Consider the following 14,366-nt stretch of genomic DNA (forward strand, 5'->3'; position numbering starts at 1 on the left):
GAACCCACGCATTCACGGGGAGAACATGCAAACTCCACACAGAAAGATCCCAAGCCTGGATTTGAACCCAGGACTGCAGGAACTTCTTATTGTGAGACAGACGCACCAACCCCTCTGCCACCGTGAAGCCCTACATATATATATATATATATATATATATATATATATATATATATACATATATATATATATATATATACATATACATATATATATATATATATATATATATATATATATATATACATATATATATATATATATATATATATATATATATATATACATATATATATATATATATATATATATATATATATATATATATATATATATATATATATATATAATAAATCTTAGAGCTGCATCACACCCTGGTGTCTGTGTCGTCATCTCCCCTTAGTCAATCAACAGCAATATGTTCATACAGCTAGCCTAAATAGCATGTTAGCATTGTTAGCTTACACCCATTAACTGACCAAATACGCCTGATTATTACTCCAACAAGTCAATAACATCCACAAAGCGCACCTGTGTGCATTCACGCACAGCATAAAACTTTTGGTGGACAAAATGAGACAAAGGAGGAGTGCGTCACAGTCCACACCATGGTGAGTTCAAGAACCGCCGAAATTAGTAGGACAAAACGATGTTCACCAAATGTTTTCATCAGTTAGGCATACACACACACATTTCTAACAATTGGGAAGGTTTGTGTCATGTTTGTCCTCAAACAAAAAACATAAAAAATCGATATATTTTCCCGCCATCTTTTTCCATTTTCAATCCTTTTGCACGGAGCCACTAGGCCGGCACTAAAGACGGCTGACCTCCGTCATAAGAGCTCCTCAAGCAGCCACTCCAGACATGCCCATTTTGTATTTAAATTTTGTATTTTATTTTTTTTAACATCAGGTCACATTTGTGCCATGTCTAATCCCGGATAATTGCCGTCTAAAGACTGAGAGCCATTTCAAATCGGGAGAGACGGTGTTGAAGCAGCCGTCGCCACTGTTTACATTTAAAAAAAAAAAAAACAGTAATGTTAATATGAGGACGTAAAAAAAGTGACAGATTGGAGATATGGCGAGTGATGTCAAGTGCTAACTTAGACCCAAAGTTTAATGAGTTTTTAATCTTCAACGTGTGTGTTTAAGAGGCTGGGGAGACAAGCCGGAACCTTGGCAAAGCAGACTTTTTGCAGTAATTATGAAGAGAGGGAAATACTAGCAGGGTGCTTTCCTAAAGATACGACGGAACGACTCGAAAAGTTGGAGTTCAACCATATATTTTGCAAAAACATACGCCTTCAAACTCAATAGTTGCTAACTAATACTATCAAGCGATGTGTGAGACTTCAGATTTTCATTTTATTTTTTTTATTTGGCTTTGTAGCGTTTTCTCAGGATGCACACCACGCATATGAATAAATAAAATAAAAATATTTCACATTTGAACCTAGGTACCTTGGAATTAATACAGGTTCCAATTTTCGGTACATTTGGTGTGCGTTAATAAACATTAAATGTTTTTAATAGTAAAATAAAACATTTTTTTTAGTTCTATCTTGTTTTAATATTACATTTCTGAATCAATTTCTTTGTCGGCATTAAAAAATCGCAACATTACCTAGACGTGTTCGTGTTATGGATGTGATGATTGAAAATTTTACATCCAATGTTATTTGGACAAAATATAGCACCTTTATTACAAACCCCGTTTCCGTATGAGTTGGGAAATTGTGTTAGATGAAAATATAAACAGAATACAATGATTTGCAAATTATTTTCAACCCATTTTCAGCTGAATATGCTACAAAGACAACATATTTGATGTTCAAACTCGTAAATTTGGGCAAGACACTTTACCCACCTGCTCCCAGTGGTCACCCACACTGGTTTAAATGTAACTTAGATATTGGGTTTCACTATGTAAAGCACTTTGAGTCACTAGAGAAAAGCGCTTTATAAATATAATTCATAAGTGTGACCAGTAGATGGCAGTCACACATAAGAAATACGTGTAGACTGCAATATGACCCAAGTAAACAACACAAAAATGTTATATGTTCCATTGAAAATCTATTATAATGTTTTAGTACGACTGCTCGAGATGCAAAGAAAAATTCACAAATAACTTCAGCTGAAATACAGGACTCTCTGAAAAATTGTGGTGTGGTCTGTTTCAAGATGCACGATACGGAGGCACTTGAAGTAAAATGGGCTGCATGGTCGAGTCGACAGAAGAAAGCCATTTCTGCGCAAATGTCACAAAGTATCCCGCTTACATTACGCCAAACAGCACAGAGAAAAGCCGCAAAACTCCTGGAACAAAGTCATTTGGAGTGATGGCTTTCTTCTGGGACCTCGACCATGCAGCCCATTTTTCTTCAAGTGAATATGAAGGATAACACAAAAGTGTTATCCTTCATATTCTTTGAAGAATGGCCAATAAATCATCGGTTCTCCCAGGGTATGTAAAGTTATGTGCACAACTATATATATATATATATATATATATATATATATATATATATATATGAAATAATTGAACATATATACACCCACCCAAACACACACAAATATCTCCCGAATTCTGAGGTCTCAATGTAGGCAATTGTGATAATAAGGTTATTTTTTTTAAATATAATTAGGGTTTTGACCTGGGAACCAATTAATTGTAATAGTATTTCTTATGGGGCTTTTTCTCAATGACACACAAATAGTGGAGTTTAGAGGTTCCACTGAAGGTGTTTTCTAAACTTCTAAAAGTAGCAACTTCTCCATCATGCCTAGTCCACCTGTATTTTTTTTCAGCACTCTTTGTTGGAGTAAAGTCTCTACTTGAAGAAAAATGCGCTGCATGGTCGAATCGCCGGAAGAAAGCCATTTCTGCGCAAGTATCACAAAGTATCCCGCTTACAATACGCCAAACAGCACGGAGACAAGCCTCAAAACTTCTGGAAGAAAGTCATTTGGAGTGATGGCTTTCTTCTGGCGACTCGACCATGCAGCCCATTTTTCTTCAAGTGAATATGAATGATAACACAAAAGTGTCATCATTCATATTCTCTGAAGAATGGCCAATAAATCATAAATTCTCCCAGGGTATGTAAACTTATGAGCACAACTGTATCCGTCGGTAAACTCGCCATGAAAGCACTAAAACATACCGGCTGTAGTGAGTTTACATTATTCACCCAAATAACTTTAGAGAGTTTTCACGGGCCGCGTTTCCGGCATTGTGGTTGTTTCCGGATGAGGAAATGCTGCTCCGTTATTGATTGAAGTAAAGTCTGAATGTCATTAAAACAGTTAGCTCCAACTTTTGACACTTCTTCAGCTTCCATCCTTGCACGCTACACCGCTGCAACAAAGATGACGGGTAAAAGACGCCGTCAAGGGTGAGCCACGTAAATAAGACCGCCCACAAAAACGGCGCATTCTGAAGCGACTGTCAGAAAGTGACTAGAAAATGATCCGTAAAACATCATCAATGCAACATTTTGACCAAAGAACTACCATTACATGTTATGCAGACCACAAGGAAATGTTTTACATTTACAAAAAAATCATAATATGACCCCTTTAACGCGCCTTATGTATGAAAATAGACCTGAATATAACCGCTCATCAGCAGCACGCCTTATAGCCCGGTGCGCCCTATGGTCTGGAAAATACCGTATATTTCTTGCCATGAAATGTCTGATAAAGACTTCCTATTCTTCCTACCCGGACAAACTTTCACACCTGCTATTCAGCAGACGGCGAAAACAACAAAAGATGCTGGAGGGGAACGCAGCAGCGACTTTGGATAAAGAAGTATCAGCCGGGAGGGAAATAACAATTTACAGAAGAAGCAAAACAAGTCCCAAATTGCCGTTCTCTGTGGCGACTGTGATGGAACAAAACAATGCCAGAATCATTGCGATACAGACAATCTCAGTGTGGGGCAAACCATTCGATACTTTTAGGATCTGTTTTGATACAACTGTAATGTATTCACTAGATACACATTTACATGATGTTTTTTTTTGTTTTCCAAAGGGGTGCAGCGTATACCATGAATTAATTAACGTGGACCCCTACTTAAACAAGTTGAAAAACTTATTGGGGTGTTACCATTTAGTTGTCAATTGTACGGAATATGTACTGTACTGTGCACTCTACTAATAAAAGTCTCAATCAATTAATCAACCAATCAATCAATCAAAGCGGTAAGCCACAATTCCGGTTTGGAATGTACTAACTAGTTTAGTTACTAGTTTACTTAGATACAATCCTAACAATAAATACAAACCCCAAAACCAATGAAGTTGGCAGGTTGTGTAAATGGTAAATAAAAACAGAATACAATTAAAGCTGCAAGCAGCGATGGACGGGACCGACTTTTGCTGGTGTTTCCTGCCTTTACCCATTCAACATATCTTTACCTGCACATTACCTACCTTCCCTGCATCCTGGGGTCACACTGGTGCTTCTTTCTTTCACCCATCCATGCTGGTGCTTCCTGCCATCACCCAGACAACATATCTTTACCTGCACATTACCTACCTTCTCTGTATCCTGGAGTCAAACTGGCTCCTTCTTTCAGCCAGTCAACATATCTTTACCCGCACTGTACCTACCTTCTCTGCATTGTGTGGTCAGTGCAGAAGTTCTTTGAAGGCTCGTAAAATCTAAACCGCAGCAGTTAGAAAAACTCTTTCATCAACTTTTAATCAGAAGGGTTCAATCTCTTTCCTGTGCGAGTTTGAAGCCGACACAACAAACGCGCTCAGAGGAGAAAATGTTTGAAAAAAGGTGACGGGTTTTTACAAAACTTTTGTTTTGAAGGGGTAATTGCCAACTTCTTGTTGAAATTTGCCGAAGGATGTCAATAAATTAAATGTAGGTCTAAGTGAGACCTACATAGAGGTTTTAGTTTCATGTCTCTACAACATTCCTACCGGAATTTACAAGCAGTTTTGTCTGTGTTTTCTTCCTAGGAGCAGTTTTGTCAGTGTTTTATTCCTAGGGGGCGCTAGAGCGCAATTTTGAGTTTTGGGGTTTGTTTTTTATTAGATCTCAAATTTCCCTAGTCCTGATGTGTGTGTAAAATATGGTGAGTTTTGAAGCATTTTAAGGGGGTCAAATTACCGCTCAAAGAGGCAAAAATGACATTTTTTAGGAAACTTTTGTTTTGAAGGGGGTTTTACCAACTTTCTGTTGATTTTTGCTGACGGATGTCAATGAATGAAATCTAGGTCTAAGTCAGACCTACATAGAGGTTTTTGTTTCATGTCCCTACAACATTCCTAAAGGAAGTTACACGCAGTTTTGTCTGTGTTTTTTCCTAGGGGGAGCTAGAGCGCAAATTTGAGTTTTGGGTTTTGGTGTTTTGATTAGATCACAATCCGTCACAGATACGTGTTAATATTGATTAACGTGTTGTTTTATTGCTGAATGGGTTGTACGTACGTCTAGCTTGTGTGCTACTGTGTGCTTAGACTTTGTGTAGCTGCTAGCTCCTCGTAGCATTTAGCCTGACCTGTTTATCTTTTATGAATAACTTCACGACCAAGAAAACCGTGTGCTTGTTAGAAGACATTTCCATGTTAACTGGCTGTCTAGTAAAGGACTGCTTGTTAATCACAAAAATGAATCCTGGGCGTGGCCACCGCTGCTTCTCACTGCTCCCCTCACCTCCCCTCACCTCCCAGGGAGTAATCAAGGGGGATGAGTCAAATGCAGGGAATAATTTCGCCACACCTAGTGTGTGTGTGACAATCATTGGTACTTTAACTTTAACTTTTAACTTGTAGTAAAACTAATATTGGGAAGTTTATCAAGTTTATAATTAGGGACCGAATGTCTCTTGGGGACAGAGGACCCGATTGTATTTCTAAGGTTTTATTATTCTTTATTTATTCCGCCGCCTCTTTGAGCTGTAATTTGACCCTCTTTACATGCTTCAAAACTCACCATATTTGAGACAAACATCAGGACTGACAAAAATTGCCATCTAATAAAAAAACCCGACCCCAAAACTCAAAATTGCGCTCTAACGCCCCCTAGGAAAAAACACATACAAAACTGCTTGTAACATCTGTTAGGAATGTCAGAGAGACATGAAACAAAAACCTCTATGTAGACCTAGATATCATAAATTGACATCCTTCAGCAAAATTCAACAGGAAGTTGGCAAAAACCCCTTCAAAAGAAAACTTTCCGAAAATTGTTTTCATTTTTGCCTATTTGAGCTGTAATTTGACCCCCTTAAAATGCTTCAAAACTCACCAAACTGGACACACACATAGGAAACTGGCGAAAATTGCGATCGAATAAAAAAATGTTAATAAAAAAACTCAAAATTGCGCTCTAGCGCCCCCTAGGAATAAAACACGGACAAAACTGCTCTTGGGAAGAAAACACAGACAGAACTGCTTGTAACTTCCAGTAGTAATGTCGTAGAGACATGAAACAAAAACCTCTATGTAGGTCTCACTTAGACCTACATTTCATTCATTGACATCTGTCAGCAAAAATCAACAGGAAGTTGGCAATTGCCCCTTCAAAACAAAAAATGTGTAAAAACCCGTCAACTTTTTTCAAACATTATCTCCTCTGAGCGCGTTTCTTGTGTCGGCTTCAAACTAACACAAGCCCTTCTGATTAAAAGTTGACGGACTAAAGAGTTTTTCTAATTGCCTGGGTTTTGTTTTTACGAGCCTTCAAAGAACTTCTGCGCTTCTGAGGGCCGCTTAAAAGCAGGAAGCACCAGCGTGACCACACAATGCAGAGAAGGTAGGTAATGTGCGGGTAAAGATATGTTGACTGGGTGAAAGAAGGAGGCACCAGTTTGACTCCAGGATACAGAGAAGGTAGGTAGTGTGCAGGTAAAGATATGTTATCTGGGTGATGGCAGGAAGCACCAGCGTGTATGGGTGACAGAAAGAAGCACCAGTGTGACCCCAGGATGCAGGGAAGGTAGGTACTGTGCGGGTAAATATATGTTGACTGGGTGAAAGAAGGAGGCCCCAGTTTGACTCCAGGATACAGAGAAGGTAGGTAATGTGCAGGTAAAGATATGTTGACTGGGTGAAAGAAGGAGGCCCCAGTTTGACTCCAGGATACAGAGAAGGTAAGTACTGTGCGGGTAAAGATATGTTGACTGGGTGAAAGAAGGAGGCACCAGTTTGACTCCAGGATACAGAGAAGGTAGGTAACGTGCAGGTAAAGATATGTTGTCTGGGTGATGGCAGGAAGCACCAGCGTGTATGGATGACAGAAAGAAGCACCAGTGTGACCCCAGGATGCAGGGAAGGTAGGTAATGTGCAGGTAAAGATATGTTGAATGGGTAAAGGCAGGAAACACCAGCAAAACTGGGTCTAGTTCATTGCTGTTTGCAGCTTTAATTTGATACTTGTTTTTTTTAAAGTTGATATTGGACCGATATGTGATATCGATATCAGATTGGGGCCTCTGTAGTGATTTTAAAAGGTCAGTATGACTACGCATTACATTGAGAAACTCGCACCCGTTGGCGGTCCAAATCAAATGACTGGACGTTCCACATTTGGCCCCCGGCCCCCACTTTGGGCACCCATGGCATAAATCCACTCCAGTGACAAATTCTCCAATGCATTAGATTGAAATTGTGTTTCGTAGTGGTTCATAGCGCACCTTAAAGAAAGACATGGTCGCTCCGTCCCGTACCACACCGTACTCGATCTTGGTCTGCTTGGCGATGTCGTCCGCCGAGTCCACCGCTGAGTCCATCCTCTCCACGGTGAGGAACGCCGCCAGGTTGGCCGTGTAGGACGAGATGATGATGAGCGTGAAGAACCACCAGATGCCGCCGATGATCCTGGTGGACAGGGCTTTGGGCATCAGTTCGGAGCCTGGAAACAAGAGGAGCGCTTTTCAGCCTTTTGGTCCTTCTTTCTAAAACTGGACCGAGCGTTGGAAGCAGACCATTGTTGTTTGTTTACAAGGCAGCGGAAATGATTGGAAGTGCTTATAGAGGAAATTAAGCATCTATATATATATATTAGGGCTGGGCAACGATTACAAATTTTAATCGAAGTTAATCGCACTATTTCTCCGATTAATCGCGATTAACTGCATTGTATACGCAAAGCCCAATAATGAATTCAAAAGTAGTGTGTAGTGCACCTTTATTGGAATATTCTCCCACATAAACAAAAGCGCCAAAACATTTGTTGTGCAAACACAATTTAAACAGTAGCAGTTAAATAGCATATTTTATGAAAATCAACTCAAAAAATGTAAATACAAACATTTAAGCTTATTGCCACTGCCAGGGTATTTAAGTTATCCTGTTTGTTATGGAAAATACATATAATCTACATACAAATCTCTGAGCCACAATCACAACATCTGAACAGGCAATTTCTGAGGTAACAGCAGAAACATTTTTTTTTTATCAGGAATCTTATGTTTAAACAACCTATAATATAGGTAGTGGGCTGTTTTAGGGAATTTTTGATCAAATTATTTGTAGTAGCAATATTAATAATGTTGTGTTTATTCTGCGTAGTGCACTTAAAATAATTATGACCATATCTAGGAATTGATATGATGGGAATTTTCCGATTGTTTGCTTGGTGCTTTGATAAACTGAACGCATCATATACATGGTACTATATTGTGATGTTATGAGCCAGGGAAATAAAGAACTACCCTACCCAGCATGCAACAGGAGTGACGAGCATGCGCGGTAGCCCGGTATAGGTTGTGTCGCCATGACGGCATCTTGTATGTTGTGATATGCACGCTCTGAAAGTAAACGTTAAGAACTCAGCCAACACTCCTCGTCTGCATTATTCATAAATAGACAAACAACACATATACTCCGCTGCTTCACAGGCCGCTGGATGTAGCCGGCAAAGTATTCCCATGCTAACTAGCCGGGTCTAGCAAGCACGCGTCATTCAGTCCAAAACGGCCCGATCTATCCACATCCAGAATTGTCTGGCGGTCGTAAGTGATCCCGGAGTGACCACGCTGTAAGCCAGCCATGAAATTTGCAGAATTGTCCGGTATTTTTGCCAGATTTTCCATCTTTACCAAGAGCTCCTCGACTCCGAAGCCCGTCCGGGCGACGCCATCTTGTTAAGAAAAGGCGTTAAGAAAATAAAAGCATGTAAACAACATACGCAAATGTGCGATAAAATAATTGTCGGCGTTAATAGATTGATGAATTAACTTGTAATTAACGCATTAATTTGCCCAAACCCTAATATATATATATATATATTCACATATACATGATACATATACATACATATGGTTCAGGGGAGTTTATTGACTTCAATAAGATCCCCTGAAGAGCAGGGAAACCTCAGAAACAGGCTTGTAGAGACGATATAGCCTCTGCACTGTATAATGCATATATATATATATATATATATATATATATATATATATATATATATATATATATATATAAATATATATATATATATATATATATATATATATATATATATATATATATATATATATACATACATACACATATACAGTGGGGCAAAAAAGTATTTCGTCAGCCAGCGATTGAGCAAGTTCTCCCACTTAAAATGATGACAGAGGTCTGTAATTTTCATCATAGGTACACTTCAAATGTGAGAGACTGAATGTGAAAAAAAAATCCAGGAATTCACATTGTAGGAATTTTACAGAATGTATTTATAAATGATGGTGGAAAATAAGTATTTGGTCACCCATTCAACGCTCTCACTGATGGAAGGAGGTTTTGGCTCCAAATCTCACGATACATGGCCCCATTCATTCTTTCCTTAACACGGATCAATCGTCCTGTCCCCTTAGCACATGTGTGTCAAACTCTGGCCCGCGGGCCAATATTGGCCCGCCGTGTAATTTCATTTGGCCCTTGAGGCAATATCAAATTAACATTAGAGCTGGCCCGCCGCTGTAACATCGCATTCACAACTAATACTCATACTCGTCAACCCTCCCGATTTTCCCGGGAAACTCCCGAAGTTCAGTGCCCCTCCCGAATTTCTCCCGATTTCCACTCAGACAATAATATTGGGGGCGTGCCGTAAAAGCACTGCCTTTGGCGTTCTCTACATGTCGCCACGTCCGCTTTTTCTCCATAAGGGCAGCGTGCCGGCCCACTCACATAAAATGCGCGGCTCATACACACACACAAGTGTATGCAAGGCATACTTTGGTCAACAGCCATACAGGTCACACTGAGGGTGGCCGTATAAACACTGTTACAAATATACGCCACACTGTGAACCCACAGCAAACAAGAATGACAAACACATTTCGGGAGAACATCCGCGCCGTAAGACAACATAAACACAACCGAACAAATACCCAGAACCCCCTTGCATCACTAACTCTTCCGAGACGCTACAATATACACCCTAGCTAACACCAAACCCCGCCACAACTCAAACCCGCCGCCGAAAAGAGGCATTCAATTTGTATTTTTATTTTATTTGATATAAATGATAAATGGGTTGTACTTGTATAGCGCTTTTCTACCTTCAAGGTACTCAAAGCGCTTTGACACTACTTCCACATTTACCCATTCACACACACATTCAAACACTGATGGAGGGAGCTGCCATGCAAGGCCCCAACCAGCACCCATCAGGAGCATGGGTGAAGCGTCTTGCTCAGGACACAACGGACGTGACGAGGTTGGTACTAGGTGGGATTTGAACCAGGGACCCTCAGGTTGTGCACGGCCACTCTCCCACTGCGCCGTGCCATTGATATTTTGTAATTATTATTATTTAAAACTCAATTTTGCATGTCACTATAAAGTTAAATAAGCCTTGCTTGGTCAATATTCAATGCAAAACTTGTTTGGGTCCCTATTAAAGGATGAATTTGTTCAACCTCAGTTTTAAATTTTGGCCCACTCTGTATTTGAGTATGACACCCCTAACCCCAAAGCATGATGTTCCCACCCCCATGCTTCACAGTAGGTATGGTGTTCTTGGGATGCAACTCAGTATTCTTCTTCCTCCAAACACGACCAGTTGAGTTTATACCAAAAAGTTCTATTTTGCTTTCATCTGACCACAAGACATTCTCCCAATCCTCTGCTGTATCATCCATGTATCCATTTTGGTATCAATCAATGTTTACTTATATAGCCCTACATCACTAATGTCTCAAAGGGCTGCACAAACCACTACGACATCCTCGGTAGGCCCACATAAGGGCAAGGAAAACTCACACCCAGTGGGACGCCGGTGACAATGATGACTATGAGAACCTTGGAGAGGAGGAAAGCAATGGATGTCGAGCGGGTCTAACATGATACTTTGAAAGTTCAATCCATAATGGATCCAACACAGTCGCAAGAGTCCAGTCCAAAGCGGATCCAACACAGCAGCGAGAGTCCCGTTCACAGCGGAGCCAGCAGGAAACCATCCCAAGCGGAGGCGGATCAGCATCGCAGAGATGTCCCCAGCCGATACACAGGCGAGCAGTACATGGCCACCGGATCGGACCGGACCCCCTCCACAAGGGAGAGTGGGACATAGAAGAAAAAGAAAAGAAACGGCAGATCAACTGGTCTAACTCGTATATAAGTGGTCCGTTACGGCAATATATGGGCAATTACTACAATCAAGCAAAAGCTAAAAAATATGTTTTATTATTACTTTCATTATTTGCTGAGTCATAGTATTCTGGTGATAAATAAACAGCATCAGGGTTATTGTGCACCAAAGTCAAATCCTACTTGTGTCCTTTTTATAACATGACCCTGAACTCATCACCACGTCCTGCCGTGTATTGTACTACAGATTATATATAAAGTCATTTTTGGTACTATCTGGAAAAAAAATAGATAAATAAACAACAACCCCGGTCTGGTGTGCGTCTCCTGCTCGGATCAATTCGCTGACTGACGTTAAAGTTACTTTATATCTCATCTCTGACAACCTTTGAAATACCCTTGCAGGTTTTCTCCCCCCCCCCCCCCCCCGAGTAGATTTATGACAGCAATTGTGAAGAGTAACAAGCCCACGGAGGGGCGGGCAGAGTGCCCCGCTCTTTAACCTCGCCCACCAAATTTGATTGCATTCGTCCTTTGTGGCTCGCACGCTAACAAACGAGGGGAGGGACGCCGCCGGCCCTTAATTCGCTGTGACTGCCGGGAGGGTTCGACTCCCACGTCAGCTCGGGCTGGAAAGCGCCGGGATTAAATTCCACGCTGTAAAAAAAAACAAAAAAAACGCTGCTGTCAAGCGACGGGAAGGTTTATAGCAGAGGTCGCCCGTAAGGACCGGATGAGTCGCCCGTTGGCCTGTTCTAAAAAATAGCTCAAATAGCAGCACTTACCAGTGAGCTGCCTCTATTTTTTTAAATTGTTTTTATTTACTAGCAAGCTGGTCTCGCTTTGCTCGACATTTTTAATTCTAAGAGAGACAAAACTCAAATAGAATTTGAAAATCCAAGAAAATATTTGAAAGACTTGGTCTTCACTTGTTTAAATGAATTGATTTTTTTTTTTTTTTACTTTGCTTCTTATAACTTTCAGAAAGACAATTTTAGAGAAAAAATACAACCTTAAACATGATTTTAGGATTTTTAAACACATGTACATTTTTACCTTTTAAATTCCTTCCTCTTCTTTCCTGACAATTTAAATCAATATTCAAGTATTTTTTATTGTAAAGAATAATAAATACATTTTAATTTAATTCTTCAACTTAGCTTCTGTTTTTTGACGAAGAATATTTCTTCATACTTATTATGATTAAAATAAAACAAAAATATTCTGGCAAATCTAGAAAATCTGTAGACTAAAATTTAAATCGTATTTCAAAGTCTTTTTAATTTCTTTTAAAATTTTTGTTCTGGAAAATCTAGAAGAAATAATGATTTGTCTTTGTTAGAAATATAGCTTGGTCCAATTTGTTATATATTCTAACAAAGTGCAGATTGGATTTTAACCTATTTAAAACATGTCATCAAAATTCTATAATTAATCTTAATCAGGAAAATTACTAATGATGTTCCATTAACTATTTTTTAAATTTTTTCAAAAAGATTCAAATTAGCTAGTTTTCGTCTTTGTTTTTTCAGTTGGATTTTGAATTTTAAAGAGTCGAAATGGAAGATAAACTATGTTTCAAAATTTAATTCTTTTGTTGTTTTCTCCTCTTTTAAACCATTCAATTAAGTGTTTTTTTTCATCATTTGTTCTCTACTTTGCTTCTTATAAGTTTCAGAAAGACAATTTTAGATAAAAAAATACAACTTTTAACATTATTTTAGGATTTTTAAACACATATACCTTTTTACCTTTTAAATTCCTTCCTCTTCTTACCTGAAAATTTAAATCAATATTCAAGTATTTTTATTGTAAAGAATAATAAATATATTTTAATTTAATTCTTCAATTTAGCTTCTTTTTTTCGACGAAGAATATTTCTTCATACTTATTATGATTAAAATAAAACAAAAATATTCTGGCAAATCTAGAAAATCTGTAGACTAAAATTTAAATCTTATTTCAAAGTCTTTTTAATTTCTTTTAAAATTTTTGTTCTGGAAAATCTAGAAAAAATAATGATTTGTCTTTGTTAGAAATATAGCTTGGTCCAATTTGTTATATATTCTAACAAAGTGCAGATTGGATTTTAACCTATTTAAAACATGTCATCAAAATTCTATGATTAATCTTAATCAGGAAAAATTACTAATGATGTTCCATATAATATTTTTCAAATTTAAAAAAAATAATTAGCTAGTTTTTCTCTTTGTTTTTTCACTTGGATTTTGAATTTTAAAGAGTCGAAATGGAAGATAAACTATGTTTCAAAATTTAATTTTAATATATTTTTTTTGTTTTCTCCTCTTTTAAACCGTTCAATTAAGTGTTTTTTTTCATCATTTATTCTCTAATTTGCTTCTTATAAGTTTCAGAAAGACAATTTTAGATAAAAAAAATACAACTTTTAACATTATTTTAGGATTTTTAAACACATATACCTTTTTACCTTTTAAATTCCTTCCTCTTCTTACCTGAAAATTTAAATCAATATTCAAGTATTTTTATTGTAAAGAATAATAAATACATTTTAATTTAATTCTTCAATTTAGCTTCTTTTTTTCGACGAAGAATATTTCTTCATACTTATTATGATTAAAATAAAACAAAAATATTCTGGCAAATCTAGAAAATCTGTAGACTAAAATTTAAATCGTATTTCAAAGTCTTTTTAATTTCTTTTAAAATTTTTGTTCTGGAAAATCTAGAAGAAATAATGATTTGTCTTTGTTAGAAATATAGCTTGGTCCAATTTGTTATATATTCTAACAAAGTGCAGATTGGATTTTAACCTATTTAAAACATGTCATCA

General features: G+C 37.9%; 1 protein-coding gene across 1 annotated transcript in view; it reads right to left on the reverse strand.

Annotated features, from left to right (window-relative positions):
* Positions 1 to 14,366, reverse strand: part of grik3 (glutamate ionotropic receptor kainate type subunit 3) — a 339,056-nt gene that overhangs the window by 11,682 nt on the left and 313,008 nt on the right. Inside the window, exon 13 of the mRNA XM_061915139.1 lies at positions 7,666 to 7,883. Within this exon, the coding sequence (XP_061771123.1) occupies positions 7,666 to 7,883 (218 nt within the window). The remainder of the gene's footprint in view (positions 1 to 7,665; positions 7,884 to 14,366) is intronic.

Source organism: Nerophis ophidion, linkage group LG11 (genome assembly GCF_033978795.1).
Source record: "Nerophis ophidion isolate RoL-2023_Sa linkage group LG11, RoL_Noph_v1.0, whole genome shotgun sequence".
Lineage (NCBI taxonomy): Eukaryota > Metazoa > Chordata > Actinopteri > Syngnathiformes > Syngnathidae > Nerophis > Nerophis ophidion.